Genomic DNA, 23,301 nt, shown 5'->3' with positions numbered 1-23,301 from the left:
TCATTAGGACAAAACGGCAACCAACAGATTGGGAAAAGATCTTTACCAATCCTACCATCCAATAGATGGCTAATATTCAATATCTACAAAGAACTCAAGAAATTAGACTCCAGAGAATCAAATAACCTTTTTAAAAATGGGGTATAGAGCTAAACAAAGAATTCTCAACTGAGGAATATCAAATGGCTGAGAATCACCTAAAGAAATGTTCAACATCCTTAGTCATCAGGGAAATGCAAATTAAAACAACCCTGAGATTCCACCTCACACAAGTCAGGATGGCTAAGTTCAAAAACTCAGGTGACCGCAGATGCTGGTGAGGATGTGGAGAAAGGAACACTCCTCCATTGTTGGTGGGATTGCAAGCTGGTACAAACACTTTGGAAATCAGTCTGGAGGTTCCTTAGAAAATTAAACATAGGACCAAGCTAAACCACTCCTGGGCATACACCCAAAAGATTCTTCAACATATAACAAGGACACATGTTCCATTATGTTCATAGCAGCCTTATTTTTTTTTTTTCCGGGGCTAGGGACGGAACCCAGGACCTTGCGCTTCCTAGGCAAGGGCTCTACCACTGAGCCAAATCCCCAACCCCAGCAGCCTTATTTATAATAGCCAGAAGCTGGAAAGAACCCAGATGCCCTTCAACAGAGGAATGGATACAGAAAATGTGGTACATTTACACAATGGAATACTACTCAGCTATTAAAAACAATGACTTCATGAAATTCTTAGGCAAATGGATGGAACTAGAAAATATCATCCTGAGTGAGGTAACCCAGTCACAAAAGAGTACACATGGTATACACTCTCTGATAAGCAGATAATAGCCCAAATGCTCACAATACTGAAGATACAATTCACAGACCACATGAAATTCAAGAGGAAATAAGACCAAACATTGATGTATGTACTTCTTAGAAAGGGGAACAAAAATACTCACAGGAGGAAATATGGAGACAAAGTGTGGAGCAGAGACTGAAGGAACGGTCATCCAGAGGCTGCCCCACCTGAGGAATGCATCCCATAAACAGACACCAAACATAGACAATATTGCAGATGCCAAGGTGTACATGCTGACAGGAGCCTGATATAGCTGTCTCCTGAGAGACTCTGACAACCATTGAACTGAAAATGGGGTCTCCTCTGGAGGAGGACTGAAATAGCTGAAGGGGTTTGCAACCCTATAAGAACAACAACATCAATCAATCAGACCCCCTCCAGAGCTCCCAAGGACTAACTAAACCAGCATCCCAAGAGAACACAGGGATGGACCTATGGCTCCAGCCTCATATGTACCAGAGGATGGCCTTGTAGGGCATCAATGGGAGGAGATTCCCTTGGTCCTGTAAAGGCTTGATGTCCCAGTGTGGAGGAATGCCAGGGTGGGGAGTTAGGAGGGAGTGGGTGGGTGAGGGAGCACCCTCATAGAAGCAGGGGGAGGGGAGATGGGCTAGTGGGTTTCTGGAGGGGAAACTGGGAAAGGGGATAACATTAAAATATAAATAAAATAATATCCAATAAAAAAGTGATGAGTATCTGTGTGTGTCTGTGTATGTGCATGCGAGTGCATGAAAGTGTCACTGTGAAATCTATCATGCTGTATACTATAAGAATAAAATGTTGGGCTAGAGATTTAGCTCAGTGGTAGAACACTTGCCTAGCAAGCGCAAGGCCCTGGGTTCGATCCCCAGCTCTGAAAAAAAGAAAAAAGAAAAAAAAAAGAATAAAATGTTACCATATCACTGAATAAATTTCATCCAAATTAACTTACTAAACTTGAACCAAAAATATTTCTCATTTAAAATTTTAAGTATACATAAAATTATAAACATTAATAGAGTACTACTTAATGTTTTGATGCACGCCAGTGACAGAATGTTAGGAGATTTGATAAAGCAGATTTCAGAACATCCTGCACTCTAACTAGCTGCTATTCACTTACTATAACTCGTCTTCAAATGAAACCTATGTGCTATTTTCTATTTTTTAAAAGTTACAATTCTCAGTACTATAGCATCCATTTTGTAAGCTACTCAAAAGTTCTGTCTGCCTTGATAAAGTTGCTGGTAGATAGAGAGGATTGGTACATAATAATGAAGAAATGCAAGGGGTTGCAATATACTCTGATAAAAACGCAGTGTTTTTTGTTTTTTTTTTTTTTGTTTTTTTTTTTTTTAAAGCTTTGAGAAGATTTCTGAAGCTGCAGAAGGCTAACCCGAAATCTCAGGATGACAGAACAGACGGGGTGGGGCATACATATCTGTCACTCTCCATTCTTGCCCACTTGAGATTTAATGTAGTTTTGAGTTGGTTTCACCATGGAGTAAATGAACACATGGTGACCTGGGAACGGGAAGACACCATGCCTGTGAAGCTGGTTATTTACACCTTACTCGCACCTAATGCTTTCCATCATCTGTGCTATGATGTTAAAGCCTGAACTTTCGTTTCAGGTGCATTTTAAAACTATGATCTTTGCCCTTCCATTTTTTTGCTTACTCTATAGACATAGTGAACCCAGGTGTTTCCGGCTAATTCTGTGGTCTTGACTGCGTGCTGTTTTAAATATAGGAAGTATGTGTAGTTGAGAAATAAATACTTTTGAGAACTGAATCAAGTGGCTTGAAGGACTTACTCTATTTTCTCAAACCTTCCCAAACAACTTCTTAAATCCAATACACTAAAACTCTCTAAATTACTTCATTCTTGTTTACAGTTAATTATATGTCATAAGTCGTCAAGCATATCATATAAGTATGCAAATTAGGTTATAAATTATAAGTGTTGGTTCAGTGGTAATCAAATCAGTTGTGCAAAAAGAACAGCGTGTCATTAGTCCTTTTCTACTCTCTATCTCTACTCCATCTGTAAGAGTGGTTCCTTGTAACAAGACTAGGTAGGCTCTGTGGGAAGAAGCTGTTGTATCTTTGACAAGGTCAGTGCACTACAAATGTTCCTAAAACTCTAGAACTCCACTCAAATAATCAATGAGATCTTCAATTTTATTCTTGGAATTCCTCCAATTGAAGGTAGCAATAAGGCAGATGTTCTCAAGGTGGGATTCAAGGGAACACAGGAAAGACACTGAAGGCCCTTTTAAGGCATCCCAGAGGTCATAATTATTTTTCTAGAAGCACTAAGATTTTATTAGCTTTTCCCACTCTCATTCCCTCCAGAAGCACATACAAGTTTTCAGAGGATGGATAATATGGATGACTCAATGGCTCTGCTAGTCAGAGAAATCTGTTCTTGGACATTCTGTTGTCTTAAAAGTTTCTCAGTTTGATTTCTAATACAGTAGTTACAGCCCACATCAATAAAAGCTTATTAAGTTCCGATAACTTTTAAGGGCAAAAGGTAGTTCTGAAACAAAGTTTGAGAAACACTGGTGTAAGCTGTGGAGAGTCAGGATAGTGGCCCCCATTCTTAATCCCTGGACTTCAAAGGACACTGAGTGTTTATGTGTGAGAGTGCATAAGTGTGTGAGTGAGCATGTGCACACATGGGGGCTAGAGGATGATGCCGGATATCTTCCTCTATCACTCTCTACCATATTTCTGAGATAGGACCTCTAATTGAACCTGGAGCTCACCATATTGGCTAGTGTAGCCAACTAGCAAGTTCTCAGGGTCTGCCTATTTTGGCTGCTCAGCATTGGACAATCAGCAGGGGGCTGCCAGTCACAAATTTTTAAGTGGGTGCTAGGGATACAAATTCAGATCCTCATGCTTACATACCAAGCACATTCCACAATGAATCCTCCTCTCAGCCCTTCTAAATAATTAAAAAGCTATCATTAACGCTGTCAGCAAGTACTCTTGGTATTCTTTCAGTCCCCTACTCTTGAGACTCCAGCCCTCTGAGGCCCCATCCGTGGCCATCAGCTGACATCTAATTCACCATACAAAGCTAAGCTGAGAGGCCAACTCTTTTATGAGGACAAATTCTCCATAAAGAAAGGCCACTGCAACCAGTACCACCTCACTCATCCTACACTGATTTTGGATGCTAGGTACACAATAAATAAAACAAAACAAGTTGTCTCTTCCTTTAGGACAGAGAAGGGGAAGAAAGGCAAAGATAAAATAACAGGTGCTAAATGTCAACAAACCAGACCCCGCCCAGAGCTCCCAGGGACTGAGCCACCACCAAAGAGTTCACATGGGGGACCCATGGCTCCAGCCCCATATGTACCAGAGGATGGCCTTGACCAGTATCAATGGGAGAAGCCCTTGGTGCTGTAAAAGCTCCTTTCCTCAGTATAGGGAAATGCCAGGGTGTTGAGGTGGGAGTGAGAGCATCTTCATAGAGGCAGGGGAAGGGGGAGGGAAGGGGGGGGAAAAGGAGATAACATTTGAAATATAAATACATAAAATATCAAATAAATAAAATAAAAAATAATAGGTGCTAGAAAAGATGCAGAAAAACATCTTTACTTATTGATAGATATGTAAAAAATGGTATAGCCCTTGTATAAACAGTGTAGTTGTTTCTCAAATAATTGAACATGACAGTTAAAAGGTTAAAAAAAAAGTTAAGCGCCACCTATTAGAGGGTGAAGAGGTAACAAAGAATGTGGTATGTAAACCCAACAGAAAATAATTTAGCTTTACAATAGAAAGAAACTGAGACAAACTACAGCATGAAGGAACCTCTGTCTCTCTTTTATGAGGTAGTGAGAGGATTAAACACAGGGCCTGAAGCATGCTAGGCAAGCATCTGACTACTGGGCAATGCCTTAGGACCAATGGATAAATTGAAGATAATACACTAGGTGAAATAATGCCTCCCCATTACACACACACACACACACACACACGATATTTCACTTACATGAGATGATTAGAACAGTCAAATTTATCCAGACATAATAATAATAGGCAGACTGGTGAAAGAGGAATTAGGAGTTACTGTGCAATGGCTAGAGTTTAGTATAGGGAAGATGAAAAAGTCCTGGGGTTAGATGGTTCTAATAGTTTCATAATAATGAACACAATCTTAACTGGCATAAAGAGGGAGTTTTATGTTATGTATATTTTACTACAATTTTTTAAAAGTTAGTTTTCTTGATATCATAAAACATCTATTAACATGTTCATCCAGTACTTGTAATTACCATTATTCTGCACCTAACCAGTGCAATAAAACATGAATAAAAAGTATATTAGAAAATTTTTTCTTTATTTAATATAAAATTATTTTTATTTAATTCAACATGAACATGATCATTGAATACTGTAGAGTCCACACAAAAGTTACTAAACAAATAAACACCATGAGAAAGTCAACAAAAGTCTCCTAAGGGAGGAGAAGCCCTTGGTCCTGCCGAGGCTGGACACCCCCCACACCAGTGCAGGGGAGTATCAGAGCAGGAAAGCAGGAAGGGGTGGGTGGTTGGGTGGGGGAAAGGGGATAACATTTGAAATGTAAATGAAAAAAAAAATAAAAAAGTCAACAAAAAAAGAAGAGTACAGGATACAGGATCATATAGCTGACTATATTTGTCAAAGATAGGCACAGCCATATTTTTGTTTACAAGGTGTACTTCACTAGCATCACCAGACTCTCTTAATGTAAAATTTGTTTCTTTAACACTACTGGATACTGGGCCAAACTTTGTAACTGCTTCAATAAGAACAATGTATCAGAGAGACTGTGTGAATTCTGAGATTCTCATAAAAGGTGATTTCCCCTCCAATTTGTCCCTGGAAACCAATCATAATATTGTGAGAAAACCTAAGAGACAAAAGGAAGCCATGAGCAGAGAGGCTCTACCTGACAGCCATGGAAGTTTTAGCCCTAAGGCAGCACCAACCACCAAGTATGAATGAAAGCAAGCCCCCAGCTTCAGCTGCTAGCCTTTGAACCACACTAGCTGACATGGGCTGGTGCAGAGATAAGTTCTATCTTGGATGCTAATCAAAGTGCAGATATGACAGCAAAATAGATGGTGCTATTGTTTCAGGCCACTAAACTGCAGTGATTTGTTACAGTCACCAGCAACGTAGTAACTAGGACAGACCAATAACTAAAAACATTAATTTTATTTCCAGACATTACCAAAAAATATTGAAAGAAAAGATTAAAACATAACAGCTGTTGTTACAGTGAATGATATTACTTGGGAATAAATTTAACAAAATATGTGCAAGGTTGCCAATGTGGGCAGAATCATGCAACAACTGTACAACTCGCTCTAGAGTCTGTGAGCTCACGAGGCTGATGAATGCAATGTTAGAGCAGAGAAGCCAGAGTGTGTTCTCTAGCTATAACAAAAGAAGAAGTCAGAGACACACAACAGGAACTCATGAATGGAATCTATCCAGCTACTGCCGGTTTATTAATGAGGTAGTCTATATGAAGGACATAACAGCAAACTCTAACAGTTGAGAATTATCCCAACCTATAAGCCACCAAGAAAATGAGAAATCAACCCAATCATGGGAGAGTGGACTCTGCCAATGTGAAGGACCTTGGAAACAGATATTTCCTAGAACATCCAGATAACAGAGCTCAGACAACACCTTAATTCTTGTGAGGCTGGAGACATAAAACCTAGCAAAGTCCACGTGGACTTCTGACTTATGAAACTATGAAATGATAATGAAGGAGTGTAAAAATGTACTACATTCTATTAGCACCACGCTCTAACCAACTGAGCTAACCGGCCAGACATGTACTACATTCTAACAGGTACCAGATATAATGAAAAGGAAGACAAAGGTATTCTATGTATTAGTGTGATTATGATGGTTATTATGTAGTAATACGTAGCTGCTAAAACAAGGCCCCCAGTATACTTAAAATAGATTCATTTTTTTGTATGTTACCTGTACAGTTAAAAATTGATCTTAAAAAGAACTGATTTCAGTCTTAATGCTCTGTGGCTGGGAAGTCAGGTAATCAAATCCTAGCCCGGTAGCTTCCGGGCTAGTACTGTCCTTACACTCCTGCCACTCTACAGACTACTCTTAAGTTGTATGTATTCTCTGCTCTGTGCCTCTCATTCAGACTCCTAGAGGGTATGAACAGACTGCACGTTCTGATTTGCATTTTAGTGCTATTTAAAAAGATATCGGGGGAGGGGAGAGTGGTGTAGTAAAACATCCCTTTAATACATTCAGAAGGCATGGGTAGGCAAATCTTTTGTGAGTTATGGGTCAACAGTCTACACAACAAGTTCCAGGTCAGCCAAGCTATACAGTGAGATTCTGTTTCAAACAAACATATAGATAGGTAGATAATAGAATCAACGACCATATTCTGCTGTCAGAATAGTAAAATAGACAAGAAGGAGATGTTCTGGGAGAACCACACAGGATTCCATTTCACTAGCAGCATTTCAATTCTGAAGCCATTAAAATGCATATGTGTTATTCTTTGAGATCATTCCTAGAGTTAGAATATTACATCATCTTTTAAAAGTTCTATACCAAGCTTGCAAACTAAGGCCCGTGTGCCAAATCCAATCCAACATTTATTTCTGGTAATAAATTTTTTCCTGTACCACTGTAACAGTCCTCTGTTTGTGATCTGTTGATGGCTATACCATAACAAGGAAGCCACTTTATTATAAGGTCCAAGTAAAACTCTAGAATACAAAAGATATAATGAACTAATAAGTAACTGAATACAATCATAGATGTTGTTGTAGAAAATGGTCAGCAAGGTTGATGACTGCTCTAGTTTTTCAGCTGTCAACTTGACACAGCCTAGAGTCATCTAAAGGAACCTCAATTGAGAGATTGTCTGCACTAGGCCAGCCTGTGTGGGGAGTCAGAGACCAAGGCAGATTTTATCCCCCTTGAGGTCTACCCTCCAACTGGAGAGATGGCTCAGTGGTTAAGAGCACTGACTGCTCTTCCAGAGGTCCTGAGTTTAAGTCCCAGCAACCACATGGTGGCTCACAACCATTTGTAACAAGATCCAATCCCTCTTTTGGTATGTCTAAAGACAGCTACAGTGTACTCATATAAATAAAATAAATAAATCTTTTTTTAAGTTGCTTATCTTTTATTCCTTTGCCCAGTTACCAACCAGGACACATCTATTTAACTTTTACTGGAGACCAACCTGTTTTAAAAATAAAACTTCAAGATTATTAAACTTTTTTAAAGTCTTTCATCAGCTAACATTTGTTCTACTTTCTACTCTGATCCACTTCCCTCTTCACCCAGACCACAAAGAAAATATTCCACAAGCTTCTAAAATGAAAAAAAAAATGAGTATGTATATTGTATAAGAACATATATAAAAGGGAACACAAAATGGGGGAAAGTGATCTACTTTCCAGAGTCTATCAATAGATTTTTTGTTCTTGTTTAGTTTAAGTTGAAGTTAAAAACAAACAAACAAACCACCCTGCTCCATGTTCTACAGATCTAGAGTGAGATGTGCAGAAGCTGTTCTAATCAGTACTGGCATACGGAATAAAACATATTCCCCAGGAATACATCTAAATATTTAACATATCTTATTCTGCAGAATAATTAAGATGAGATGTTTGATAATTTTAGTTTACAATTTGCTTAGAAACCAGGATATTCACAGCATGCTACTGTTTTGAATAGTGATACTATTTGTTATAGTAACTTTTACTATTAAGGAGATTCTAAAGTATGAGGGGGGACACAGAAGGTTACTAGACAATAACACATGCTATGATATCAGAGACTTTGATTTACTTTCTTGCTGTATACTAACCATACCTCACTGAACCTTTTATATCTGATCAATTAAGCAAGCATATGAGTATTAGAAAAATATTATAGAAATTAAAGCCTTTTTAAAAACTTTTTATTGATTCTTCATGAATTTTACATCATGCATCCTACAATCCCACTTGTCCACCCTCTACCCTTTTAACTTTCACCAAAAAATAAAAAAATAAAAATAGGGGGAAAAATGTTTCATCATGGAAGCTGTGGTGTGTCATGATGTCACACAGCATATTCTTTTGTCCAAATAGTTTTTTGTTTGCAAATCCTCGTTGCAATAAGTCTTTGCTCTGGATCAAAGACTCTGGTTTCTGCTACATTATCAATACTGGATCCTCACCAGAACTCCTCTCAGTTATCCTGTTGTAGCCCTGTGTCAGGGAAGTCCTGCAGCTTTGGATCTGCAGAGGTGGCCCTTCGCACTCCAGCAGTTCATAGAGGAGATGGATATTGGAGTGGGCCAACTCAGAGCCCAGGATAGGGTCTGAGAAGAAGCTGGATCAGCCTACCCACTCTCCTGCACCTGCACCACCAGGGCCAGCTTTTCTACTTTGCCCAGGCAAGAAGGGGAAGCCAGGCTCTTATGAGTTCACACTGTTGGCTGGCTCATCTACACCCAGCTACCAGGATACTGTGCTGCCCAGGCAAACTGGGAGAGAGCAATTCTCCTACACCAAGGTGACCAGAGAGGGTCAGGGCCAGCTCAGCATAGTGTTCAAACAAAAAACATGACCTCAAGCAGCACCCCAGACCTGGGACATTTGCATTGCCTTTGGTGGTAACATGGGCCTCAGACATCAACACAGTCCCTATCTGTATCAGGATCACATACCCAGTCATGGCCCCCAGTGGCAACATGGCCCAGATGTCATCATGGCTTCAGGTGGTAGCACAGGCCACTCAGATCAGTATGTGCCCTGGCAGCAACAGAGCCCTCAGACATCCACAGGATCTCAGGTGGCAGCCCAGACCACAGACATCAACATAGACCCCAGCTCCAGCAGGACCACAGACCCAGACATGGCCCTTGGTGGTAGCCTGGGCCAGACTGTCACCATGTCCTCAGGTGGCAACAACTGAAATCATTCCACTGTTGTCCTCTGTCCTCCCATTACAGCCATGGACATCAACATGGTTTCAGGTAGCAGCCCACACCAATGGCATCCAGATGGCCTTTGGTGGCAACACAGGCCACAGATATTAGCACAGACTGTGGCTATGGTAGGGGCATGGACACAGACAAGGCAGCAGACTGGCTGGACCTCTCCATGGCCTCACTCCTTATATCTGCCCACTCTTCACCACCACCCATCTTCAGTTCCACCTCTCTCTACAGTGCACATGATGCATGGCTTTGCTTTCTCTTCCATTTCTCCACTGTGTACTCCCTATTTCCCACCTCCATATCACATATCCACTCATTGTAGTAGTGCCTGCTCATTAAGATTGTTTTTTAAAAAATTATTAAATTATTAATATTATTTAATTAAATATTATTTTATTTATGTTTATGTGTACATGCTCTTGTTTGCCTGTACATATAAACTGCATGCAGGGGCTGGCAAGTACCAGAAGAGCACACTGGATACTCTGGAATTGGAGTTATAGGCAGTTGTGAGCTATTGTAGGTAACCAAACCCAAGAGAAGCAAGTGCCCTTAACCATTGAGCCCTTTTTCTAGTCTGAGGATTAGGGTGTATAAGGCTGAAAAGTGCCCATTTATTTTTCCTTCTCTCACAATTTAGCTCAGTAGCTACCACACTATGACTATTAATTGCATATAAATCCCCTGCTTCTAAGGCACCCATACACGTGTGCTTGTTTGGTTATGATTTTGTAGATTCATTATGTAGCTCAGGTTGGCCTGGAACTCACTATATATACAAGGATGGGTTCAAACTTGGGATCCTCCTGACTCAGCCTCTCAAATGCTGAATTTACACTTGTATAACACCATCCCTGTCTTACTACACACACACACACACACACACTCACACACTCACTCCAGATCCTAACTGAGACCATATAAATCATAACATTTATAAAAAGAGACATTTCCCCCAAAAAAAGTGCTTAAGTACTACTGTGAATTCAGTGATAGAAATTTATTAGGTAACTAAAAACATGATTAGTTTGAGTTTTCCAATTCTGCAGGTCATAGAGTTAGCATGAGGAATAAAATAGGTTTTTTCTTTCTTTGTGTTTTTTTCTTTTTCTTTAATTGAGACAGGGTCTCCCTATGTAGCCCTATCTATCTAGAACTTGCTAAATAGATTAGGCTAGGATTAAAGGAATACACTACCATAGGTGGCAAAATGAATTTGTACAAAGCATTTAAAAAGAACAAAGAATCCCATATTCGTTTGAAGCAATTCAGTGCCCTAGTAAACAATCTACTCAGTGTTTATAAAGTACACACATGGAGACTCCAAAGTTAAGCTCAAGGATAAGTAACCATCAGATAGATGGCTGATCAAGTCTACTAACTACCATTTTGTTTGTGATGGAACAATATTTTCCCCCAAATGAGGTATTTTCCATGGTTTATTAAGATCATGTTTTGTTGTGTTTGATGTAGTTTTAATTTTGAAAGTATAATGTATTATTTCTCTTTATTTTTTAAATCAGTACTAAGGAGTGAAGTCAGGGTCTTGTGCATGCTAGGCACATGTTCCACCACTGTGTTAAACCCTTAACCTGGGATTTCATTTTTGTTGCTGCCTAAGCTAATGTAATAACAATTTTAAAAATATACACAGGGGAGATATATTCAGGTTGAGTGTAAAATCCCTGATTCAAGCAGCTGACATCCAAAACACTACAAATTCTGAAGCACTTCGGATCCCAAGCATTTCAGATAAAGAATATTCAATTTGTAGTTATCAGGTCTGCTCTAACAGAGGACACAGAAAGGATATACGGAGTCACTACTTTTAATTACAACTTATCTAAAGACTTATCCTTAACAAACACATTCTCTGAAATTTCAACTAGTATTCTCTAGAGAACCATGTTAGAACAGGAGTTTGCAGTTGGCCCTTGTAAGTTTGCAGCACTATGTAACATCTAGTAGGACCTATAACAGCTGCAAGTCTGGCTCTAATAGCAGAATTCTCAGACTGCTCTCATTATTATAACCTGCATTCTGATCACCAACAGTCCCAACAAGATAGTTGGGATGGAAAAGGAATTCTGGGCAATAAACAAACAAGAAAAAAATTGCAATATGTTAGTTTTTAGTTCTGTGACTTCCTCCATTTTTTTTCCCTGAAGATCCCAGGAAATGCCTTGCCTCTACTTTCAAGGAATGAATTTGTTGTTTCTGGACAGAGTTGATCTCTTTCCCAGAGCTAGAGGAAAAAAGCCTGTGCCAACTGCAAACCCACTCTTAACTGCTGATCTCTTAGCAAACAATTCAACATGGCAGGGGTTGCTGCAGTCATAAGAATCCTTCAACTGAGGCCAGGCAATGATGGCGCACGCCTTTAGTCCCACACTCAAGAGGCAGAAACAGGTAGTTTCTGAGTACTAGGATCAGCCTGGTTTACAGAGTGAGTTCCAGAACAACCAGGACTATACAGAGAAACTCTGTCTCAAAAATAAGAAAGAATTATACATCTGAAAAGGGTATGTTTAAAATACAAAAGAAGGGGGTTGGGGATTTAGCTCAGTGGTAGAGCACTTGCCTAGCAAGCGCAAGGCCCTGGGTTCAGTCCTCAGCTCCGGAAAAAAAGAAAAAAAAAAAAAACTTTAAAATACAAAAGAAAAATAAATTAATGTTTGGCTTCTTGAGAAAAGAAAAGAAAATGAAATGTAACTCAAAGTGTGCACTAGGTTAAAATGCTTTTCTCCTCTTCTGTTCCCTTTCCTTCGCAGCAAAAGTGAAAAATATAGGTAGCACAGCTGGAGAATAATCAAAATGTTTGAGGATACAACTGTCATCCAATCTAGCTACATTTCACAGTATCAAGAGTAGACATATCTGCATATAACTACTAGATATTTTCTTTTGTTTGTCTAATGAATACCTCAAATCACATATTAATGTATAATTTTAAGATAAAATTATGAAAATTTAAATTGATATTAAAAATAATAGAAAACATAGTTGATAGTTAAAATTATGATTAATAAAGAATTTTGTTTGCTGAGTATGGTAGTGTACACCTTCAATCACAATACTTGGGAGGCAGTGGCATGTGGATCTATGAGTTCAAGAACAGCCTGGTCTACATAGTGAGTTTCAGGACAACCTGAGCTATAGCTAGATCATACCCATCTTCTATCTAATAAATCAATAATTGCTAAATATAATACAATTGTTTACTGTGATTTAGGTTTAATTAGGTTTTTCTTTTTCTTTCTTTCTGTGGTGCTATGGCTCAACCTCACACACAATAGGTAATTGTTAAGCTTTAATGCCAGCCTTAAACATTTTCTTACACTAAAAATCAGTTCAAGGTTACTAAATCAACCAAATAATCGCAAGTCTATTCCAATAAAATACAAAATAACTACAACACGATAACTCAACCTCTCATGTCACAAGCTTTTGCTTAATGAAGCAAAATTATCACGAATACTAATTGCATTACCTTCATGATGTTAAGTAAGTCTGTTTGATAGTAGCGGTCCTGATGTGCATTTGCTGCGGCTAGCGTAAGAAGGTAATCATTTCTTGCGTGGGTAGCTTTGGTATTACATTCAGTTCGCCGGGCTTTTAACTACAACACAGTAAACAAAAACAAATTATCAATAAACTGACATTACACTGCAAAACATGTATGACCACTATTCTTAGGAGGATGGAGGAACATGTCTGTAAACCAAGCACGTGGCAGGCTGAGGAAGGAAGATCTTGAGTTTGAGATTAGACTGGGCTACATAAACAAGACCCTGACAAAAATGAACCGGGTGGGTACTGATAATTGGTACTGGCAGTTAATGAATGATGACTCACCAAAAGTAAAAAACCAAGTAGAACAAAAACTTAGGTATATAAAAAGTATTCATTATTACTAAGAAATGAAACATAACTACATATAGAAGAGTATTTTAAAAATCATTTTTGTAATTTTTTTAAATTTTCATACATAACCATAGAATCTATATCATTCCTGCATGCTCCCTCCTCACCATGTTCCCTCCCAAATTACACACACACACATGCCTATATGTGCTATATGTGTACAAGTATGTAAAATACACACATACACACACATATCACACATGTATATGTAACCAGATGAATACATTTAGATTTGCTTGTCAGTTCCTGGGTCCAGGGCTAACCACTTAGGACTGGACAACCTATATGAAAGCTTATCCCTGGAAGAAATGGATTCTCCCTCTCCTAGAAGCACTGAAGACCTGTAGCTCCTTATCTAAGGGTGAAACCAAGTGAAAATTTCCTGTCTGTGTCGATATTGTCAACTGTGCTGTCAGTATGTGCTGGCCGCCTTAGGCAACCATACACTTGAGAGCTCATGGGAACATATTCCTAGTCACATCTAGGGAACACCACGTAACAGTTAAAGTATCTCAATTATATTTAACAGATTTCTGAAACTTTCTATAGAAACTCAAAATATTTCATTCATTTTATTCAGGTGTGACAATAAAGGGTTTGGATTTAAATATATTACCTTCCAAAACATTGGTAAATCTAGAGTTAGAAAACAGTTTACTTAAATTAACTTTCTGTAACACTGATTTATTCATCATTGGAGGGGTGTGGCACTTTCCATGCATGCTTGTTAGAGGAGAACACACAGGAAGTAGGTTCTTTCTTTCCATTATGTAGAATCTGGGAATTGAACTCAGTTCATCAGTCCTGACTGAAGATGTCTTTACCTGCTGAGCCAACTCACTCTCCACAAACTATTTAAACATTTCTAATGCGCCCAAATACCTGCCTTCTGCTGGGGAGCTTCACGGGAAAACCAACTCATCAGCTTGCTTAATAGCCATTCTACGATCCAAAGGCCTATCCTGCTAAGAGTTATGTGTGAGAGAAATAGATTTTGAGCAAGCACTTCCTAAAATCCCTATACTGTATCTCTGAACTAGGAAATAAAGATAAGGATATATAAAAGCAGGTAAAGATAAGAAACCTATCCTTAAAGCAGTCTTGAAAAGCAAGGTGTGCTCCAAGTGTCAACAGCTATGTGGAAAATCCACATATTGGGAGAAAAGCTCTTGCTTGGGTTATTGACATTAAAGTGGTTTTTCCAACATAGCAGTAACCCCCCTTTCCCCTTGATAGAGTCAACTGATTATTTATGAACCCAGAGTCTTCTTACTTGCATTGTTTAAAACTCACCTTCACACTTGCTTTCTGTAAACTGATTCTTGATTGAAAAAGACTAAGTTTAGACCTATAATAAAAATAGAAAAGCATATTTAAAAAGATTATAGACTATATAGTGAAATTACCTTATATCATAATTACTTAATTTTAAATGATCCTTTCAAGACACTGTTCTAAAACTAAGTTAAAACTGGAAAACCAAAAGTGATGCTTATTGCCTTTATCTGTATTTATCAAGCTGGAACTATATCAGAATGCAATCCACAGGCTCTGGAGACCCCAATCCCTACAATAAGTTTTTCATGTTTGCTTGCCAACCCTGTGTTCCCCTCAGCCCAGTAAATGTATTCTGAAGTTACTAAGAAGGCCCGTGTACTCTGTCCTATATGATTCTGATGGTGCTATTTACTCATTTTCCATCCAGTATTAGTACACTTAATTTTGTGAAAGGAACCATAATGTAACCCTAAGTCCTAAAAACATGTTGTTTTTCTATATATTTTAAGACTAGAGATAACTGAACAGAGAAAGTCAACAGGCAAATGCTAAGTGAACAAGCAAGGCTCTGTGACCAGTGATTCCTCTGAAGCTGCAGGTTTGTCTTGACTGCAGTGTCATGGTGATTGCCATGGGAGAATTCAACACATGTGCTGGCAGCTACGCCTTAATATTAAGTACAGTCTCAGACCACTTGGGATTAGAAACAAAGCAGTCAGTCTCTGAAGAGTAGCAAAAGCTGACTCTTATAACAGTTCTAACAAGAGCGAAGACGACCAGAGACAAACGTGCACTCTCTCTAACTCTTCTTTACTGTTTAAAAAAGATGTGCGTGGTCTTCCTGCAGGCGATTTAAGTTTGTGGCTAGATCACTTGCCTAGCAGTACAAAGCTCTAGGTTCAATCAACAGCATCAAAACAAACAAACAACAAACAAACACATAAAACTAAAGATAGTCCAGACTCCAGTTATTTCCTACCTTGTCATATTTATATTTCATGGGGGTTTGTTTCTTTATTAATTAGATTTCTATTGATTTTGACTCAAAAACAAAGGGCAACGTATTTAAGATAAGAAAGCACTAATTTAGGAGGGAAAGAGTGTTTAAAGTATTCTTAGTTCTCTTTTTCTGTAGTCATTATCCAAACAGACTGCAATGCACCTAGATTTTCCAATGCAAGGTTTTAAGTTTCCAGCTTCTGCTTCATGTGCTAATCTGCACATATCCCTTGAATAGTACTAAAGTAATACTAGTGACAAAATAAGGCAGTTCATGGCAGAGTACTATTCAGATGGCTCAGTAGGTAAAAGTGCTTACTGCCATGTCTGATACTCAATCCCTAGGACCCATATAGTGAAAAGAGAACAGACTCCTGTGAGTTGTATTCTGACCTCCACTTGCACAGTGTGGCATGCCTGTGTCCAAACACATGCATATATACATGCCTACACACAAGATAATTGAATACATAAATGTAATTTTTTAAGGCATTGTTTGGTGCTGGGGAGATGATATAGTTGGTTAAATGGTTGTCATACAAGTAGGAAGACTTGAGTTCAAATGTCAATCCTGGGGAAGCAAAGACAGGAGGATCTCTGGGGTTTGCTGACCAGCCAGCCTAGCTGAAATCAGTGAGCTTTAGGTTCAGAGAGGCTCTCTCTGAAAACTAAGGTAGAGAGCAAGTAAGGAAGACGCCTGACACCTACTTCTGGCCTCCACACAGACATACACATATCATGGGCACTTGCATATAAAGAAAAGAAAATACCTATCCTTAAAGACAGATATTGCAAAAAAGTAGATAGGATTTTTACAAATAATATACTATACAAAAATTAAAGTATGCTATTTAATAATCTTTAAAAAAAGTCAAACTAAGCTTTAAGACTTCATTCAAGCATTACTGCTTCTATAAAGGCTTCTCTTGCCATAATGAAAAATTAACCCTCATTCTTTCTGCTTTCAATAGGGTTCTCATACTCCTGTAAATAGTTACTGAGTGATTTAAAACACTATTTCTTTTGAGTTTACTGTGAATAAATGAATCATTCATACAGCTATGTTTAAATAAATGCTATAATTCTAGGCTCTATATTTGAGGGCACAAATCTTACTTTACTGTATTCATGTCTATACTCAACAACACCCAAAATAAAGTACTAATTCAACAAACACTGAGTGAATGGATGATGAAGCTGGACTACTTTTTAGTTAAATTAATTACTAGAGAAGTTGTATACTGACCTAAAATGTCTTGCTTTGTAGTTAAGCCATATAAAAAGGCAGCTCTGGGTGTCCCCAGTCTCCTAGGCTCTATACTAGAAGTCAACTAGACCTCTTAAGCAGCCATTCAATGTTTCACTTTCATCCTCTGCATCACAGCTACCTGATGTATTTACATTAGTTCTACAAATCTAAGAAGTCTCAGGTCTAGACCCATGGAAAATAAGTCCATGAAGCCTACTATGACTGAGTAAACTTTACCAATCAAAAACGTTCAGGTCTGACCTAGAGATAGCTCAACAGTTAAGAGCACTTGTACTTGACCCACATGACCACTGACAACTGTTAGTAACTTCCCAAGAGTCTCTCTTATAACCTTACCCACACACAGTGACAGTAGTAAATTAAATAAAAACCCTTTCAGGTCTCAGTGAGAAGATAGACACAGTGAAATACATGAACTAGCTATACTCAAAAAAATTTAAAGGACATGAAGTTGAGAAGAGACGGAAGGTTGACATGGATGTGGGAAGAGTTAGAAGGGAGAGAGGGAATGAATATAATCAAAATACACTGTAATGTGCTTAGAATTCTAAAAAAAAAAATAATAAAAATATTATGGTAAAAACTTCTTGCATATAAAATGTTAGATACCATTCCCTGTGCCAAGGATGTACGGGAAGAGTGCAAGGCTGTTTGCTTTCATGCCAAGGAATTCAGAATCCTAGACTCTGTACAGGCCAGCACAGTGAACACGAATGAGTCTTTGTTCTCCTGCTCACAGACCTCTTCAGGATTCAGTTCTGTAACACAGGTGGTGGTAGTACTGGTGGGCTTTTCTCACCAGTGTAAGAAATATCAAATACCATAAAACTTGTGTTTAGAACAAGGAATTGAAATCCTTTTCTCTCTCCCACCTTGTAAGACTTTATGCAAATGTTTTCATTCTCCCCACCAGTAAAACTTCTGTTTACACAAAGGCCCACTGCTGTACCAGAGGTATCGGAAGGTCTAGTAGTCTCTTCTCTTTGGAGAAGGGACCCTTCCCACTTCCTTCATTTCCTATGCACCAATTCTTCTGCAACTAACAACAACCTGAACAACCTGAACAACCTGAACAACCTGAACAACCTGAACAACCTGAACAAGCCTGCAAGGCTGGACCCTAGTCACCACCTGAGTCAGACTGAAAACCAATGCTCTCTGATGCATCTGCTCTTCCACGCTCAGACGCTGTCACACTGTCACTGGAAACATCTGCTCACGTGACTTACATCTCCTTTAACTAATTTAATCCTTCTTTTCCCTGTCAAAATAAAGAACTACAATGCACTTTTCTTAAAGTGAAATTAACCAACTGCTAAAGCATAGATGTAAATGTATGTATATATGTGTGTGTGTGTGTGTGTGTGTGTGTGTGTGTATGTAAAGTATGTATCTATATTAAATTTCATGGTAAAAAAAAAAACCCAGCACTTCAGTTTTTACATGGATCTAGCCCCTGCTTACTTGATGTACCCATGATCCTTCAAGGACATGTGAGATTCATAGAGGTTTGCAACACTTAGAGCCAACATAATCAATATGGTCCCCATAAGCCTGATTTTCAGACAGCATAGCAACTTTAAGCTGTTAGTAAGCTCTCAAGACTGTAAATACAATGTTTATTTCTTCTTTCCTTTTCAAAACTCAATTTAATTATCAAATATCTCTACTTTGCCACACTAGAATAGATTAAAACAGCCAAAAGAAAAAAAAAGTGATCAACAGCACAAAATATATGGCAGTCAAATGAATCCAGCACAACGTAAGAACAAGTCTAGACCTTCTACTAAGAGAGAACAAAGAATTAACAAAGATGACATTTATTTACACAGCCATTTTCTTAGAAATGCTAAGATACCCACTTTGCTTCGATGTCAGCTTTCTCTCTTACTGCATGAGCCATCTGTTCAGTCTCAAAGTACTTCTTTTTGCCTTTCACTAAATCTTTCACAGTTTCTTGTAATTCTGTTTGGATCTTTGTCAACTGATCCACACACTGTAAAATACAAAAATGCAATTATTAAAATTTTAGTTTTTAGGCTTACAGAAAACGAGTTCATCCTTAGGACTGTGCAATATGCCTTCAGGATGGAAATTCAGGAGAAAAATCAGCAATTTATTGTCCCTCAGTTGCAAATTAAAATCTGGTGAACGCTGGTACTTCCATCTCAAGCACTATACCAAACAGTGTTCAGTTTGCCTACCCATGATTCTTTAGAAATATCCCCAATGCTGCTGCTGATGTTAAGGAAAGGCTAGGAAAATCAACTATGAAAAGACACAGGCTATTGCAAATATCTTAATAAAGCAAAAGAAGTCAACTTTGTCTTTCTTCATAATCTGAATATAAAGTCTGTTTGAAGTATTAAGAAGACTGAAGGGGTTAAGATAACTAGAAAGTCTATGTGGGGGCTGTAGAGATGGCTCAGTGTACTACCTTTGTACAGGACCCTTGGTTCATTTTTAGCACCTGAACTGCACACTGTGGAACCACCCGTGACCCCTGCTACCAGTTGATTCTTTATGCATTTCTGTGTGGTGCTAGAGGAGCCTAAACTGAGGGCCTTGTAAGCTGTGCATATACTTTACCACTGAGCTACTTTTACAATCATTTCAAGGATAGTAAATATAACCTACTATAAAGAAAAAGATATGGGTAAGCAAAAAGAATAGCAAAAATCTTTAGGTTACTATTGTTCTTGTTTTGATTTATAAGCAAATTTCAGCATATAATTAAAAAAATAACCAGGCGTGGTGGTGCATGCCTTTAATCCCAGCACTTAGGAGGCAGAAGCAAGTAGATCTTTGTGAGTTCAAGGCCAGCCTGGTCTAGAAAGTGAGTTCCAGGACAGTCAAAAGTACACAGAAAAACCCTGTCTCAAAAAAAATTTAAAAAAATAAACAAATAAATAAAAACAAAACAAAAAGTTCTGGGTGGGATGTGGTGGCATGTAACAATAATCCCAGCAGACAGAAAAAGGGTCAAGAGTTCAAATTGAGCCTCAGCTACATACTGAGTGTCAGGTCAGCCTAGACAGTCTGGACAAAACAAAACAGCAGCAACAACAACAATACAAAAAAAGGTATGGTTTTATTGTCAAGATAATATCTTTTTTGTTTTTCAAGACAGCGTTTCTCTGTGTAGCACTGGCTGTCCTGGAACTCATTCTATAGACCAGGCTGGCTTCAAACTCAGAGATCTGCCTGCCTGTGCCTCTCACCTGGCTGTAATATATATATGTGTGTGTGTGTGTGTGTGTGTGTGTGTGTGTGTGTGTGTGTGTGTGTGTGTGATATATACATATATATATTCACAGAAACTTAATAATTGCAATATGTCTTGTTTATCACTAAGTATTATTTTTTAAACCAGACAAAACAGAGAAAAATTAATAAGAACATGAATTTAAGTTATTTACTAGATCTATTCATTTTATGTATGTGTGTACACACATACACATATACACACACACATACATACATACACATATATACACCTTGTACATGCTTGCTGTCTGTGGGGGTCATAAGAAGACATCAGATCCCCAGGAACTGGAAGTTATGGATGGCTGTGAACTATTATGTAGGGTTCACATAGTGAATCAAACTCAGATCATCTCCAAGAGCAGCAAGTGCTTTTAATCACTGAGCAAACTCTAGACCCCAGAATACGAACTTTAAAATGCCATAGATAAGCCGGGGCATGTTACATGCCTATAATCTCTGCAATTGGAGGCTGAGACAGACATTTGCCACAAAATCAAGACTAGCTTGGTCAATAGTAGGTCCCAAGTCAGCTAGAGGTATACAGTGAGATCTTGTCTCAAACAAAAGATAAATCTTAACATGTTGCAGAGAAAGGATTTTGAGTAAAATGTAGTTCTGATACTGAGAGAATAACTTGGATCAGTCAACCTTCCCATAGTCAGGTACGTGTGTAAGCTGGCAGGGTGCTTGCAGACTACGGGACTGGGAGAACTGGGAGAAAGGATGCACACCCGATGAGCTTTCCATCTGGCTTTTCTCTCCACTTAGAGCATCAGGGCACAAAGACTATAATTAGGGATAGTGAGGTGGCTCAGTGGCTACGCCAAGCTGATGGTCTGAGTTTGATTCCCTGAAACACACTTGACAGAAGGACCAAGGGCCTCCCCTCTCACTGATGCCAGATAAGGCCATCCTCTGCTACATATGCAGCTGGAGCCATGGGTCCATTCATGTGTACTCATTCATTAGTTGATGGTTTAGTCCCTGGGAGCTTGGGGGATCTGGCTGATTGATATTGTTGTTCTTCCTATGGGGTTGCAACCCCCTTCAGCTCCTACAATCCTTCCCCTAACTCCTCCATTGGGGTCTCCATGCTCAGTCCCACGGTTGGCTTTAAGCATCTGCATCTGTATTGGTCGGGCTCTAGCTGAAACTATCAGGCTCCTGTCAGCAAGCACTTCTTGGCATCAGCAATAGTGTCTGGGTTTGGTGGCTGCACATAGGATGGATCCCCACGTGGAGCAGTCTTTGGATAGTCTTTCCTTCAGACTCTGCTCCACTCTTTGTTCCTGTATTTCCTTTAGACAGGAGCAATTCTGGGTTAAAATTTTAGAGATGGGTGACTGACCCCATCCTTCAATCAGGGGCTGTACCTAACATCTGGATATGGTCTCTACAGGTTCTCTCTCCTCTTTGTTGGTTATTTCAGCTAATGTCATACCTGTTGGGTCCTGGGAGCCTCTTGCTTCCCTGGCTTCTAGAACTTTCTGGTGGCTACCCCCAGTTTCCCATCCCTCATTGCTACAAACCTCTGTTCAATTTCCTGACCCTCTGTTCGTCTCCCCTATCTTCTCCCATACCTGATCCTGGCCCCCCTTTTCCTCTCCCTCTCCTCTCTTCCTCCCAAGTCCCTCTCACCCTCTACCTCCCTCCCATGATTATTTTGTTCACCCTTCTAAGTAGGATTGAAGCATCAACACTTTGGTCTTTCTTCTTCTTGAGCTTCATATGGTCTCATTATCAGGTATTATGGTAACTTAATTTACCAAAAAAGGACATACTTTAACATCTAATTCTCTACCCAGAATCTAATACAATTTTATTCCAGGCTAAAAAGAAATTAAACTAGCCTGAATGAGAAAATGTGAGAGGCTTTGATATCTCAGGGGAAATGGACCTAAGATGCTGTTGTGTATCAAGGACTTGGACTTTGTGGGAAGGCAACCTGGGCTACAATCTCAGTATTTCCAGATGTTAGTTACATGACTTCAGGGCTTTTAATCCCATTAATCTTAGTTTCTCATTAATAGTACAGAGATTAAAATAATATAACTACCTCAACAGGTGACATTTACAAACTAAGGTAAGAGCAACAAAGCACCACTCTGACACATAGTAGTTATATATTAAACACTTCTTTTAACAGCAAGCTTTCATAAAAATGGCATTCAACAATGACTTTTTCATATCAATTTTTAATTGAATCAAAGAAATAAGTTCTTTGAAAATATTTACTTATGTATATATAATTAATCCTTTTTTAGAGACAAAGTATTTTTCATATTTGATAGGTCTGTCTTCAACTGGCTTTGTAGCCTAGGCAGGCCTCAAATTTGCAATGTTCCTGCTTTGGCCTCCTGAATAGTAGGTATGTATCACCATATCCGGCTATTCTTAAACTAGTCACTGGTCTTGTTTGGAGGCAACATGTGAGTGAGGATCTTAATATGTAGCTTTGGTGGCCTGGAACTCATTATGTATATCAGGCCAGTCTCAAATGCGTAAATATCCATGTGCCTATATATTCCAAGTGCTGGGTTTAATGTGTATACCACCACTCCAGATACATTAAATTTTTAAAAATTAAAGTTACTAGTATATTCGGTAAAATGTGTCAATTTCTTTCTTATAAGTTTCCCAAAATGGCCCAACTTGAAATTAAGACTGCTTAGTGAAAACTTTTTCAAGACTTAATGGGATAAGAATGTAACTACTTTAACACATATCAAATGAA

General features: G+C 38.7%; 1 protein-coding gene across 3 annotated transcripts in view; it reads right to left on the bottom strand.

Moving 5' to 3' along the window:
* Window positions 1-23,301, bottom strand: part of Fchsd2 (FCH and double SH3 domains 2) — a 189,833-nt gene that overhangs the window by 84,159 nt on the left and 82,373 nt on the right. For all 3 annotated transcript variants that reach the window (XM_032893067.1, XM_032893066.1, XM_032893065.1), the window contains 3 exons: window positions 19,163-19,296; window positions 15,047-15,101; window positions 13,320-13,448 (listed from right to left, as the gene is read on the bottom strand). In XM_032893067.1, coding sequence (XP_032748958.1) covers window positions 13,320-13,448; window positions 15,047-15,101; window positions 19,163-19,296 — 318 coding nt within the window. The remainder of the gene's footprint in view (window positions 1-13,319; window positions 13,449-15,046; window positions 15,102-19,162; window positions 19,297-23,301) is intronic.

This window comes from Rattus rattus, chromosome 2 (assembly GCF_011064425.1).
Source record: "Rattus rattus isolate New Zealand chromosome 2, Rrattus_CSIRO_v1, whole genome shotgun sequence".
In the NCBI taxonomy this organism is placed as follows: domain Eukaryota; kingdom Metazoa; phylum Chordata; class Mammalia; order Rodentia; family Muridae; genus Rattus; species Rattus rattus.
This window is presented reverse-complemented; position numbering and strand designations above follow the sequence as displayed.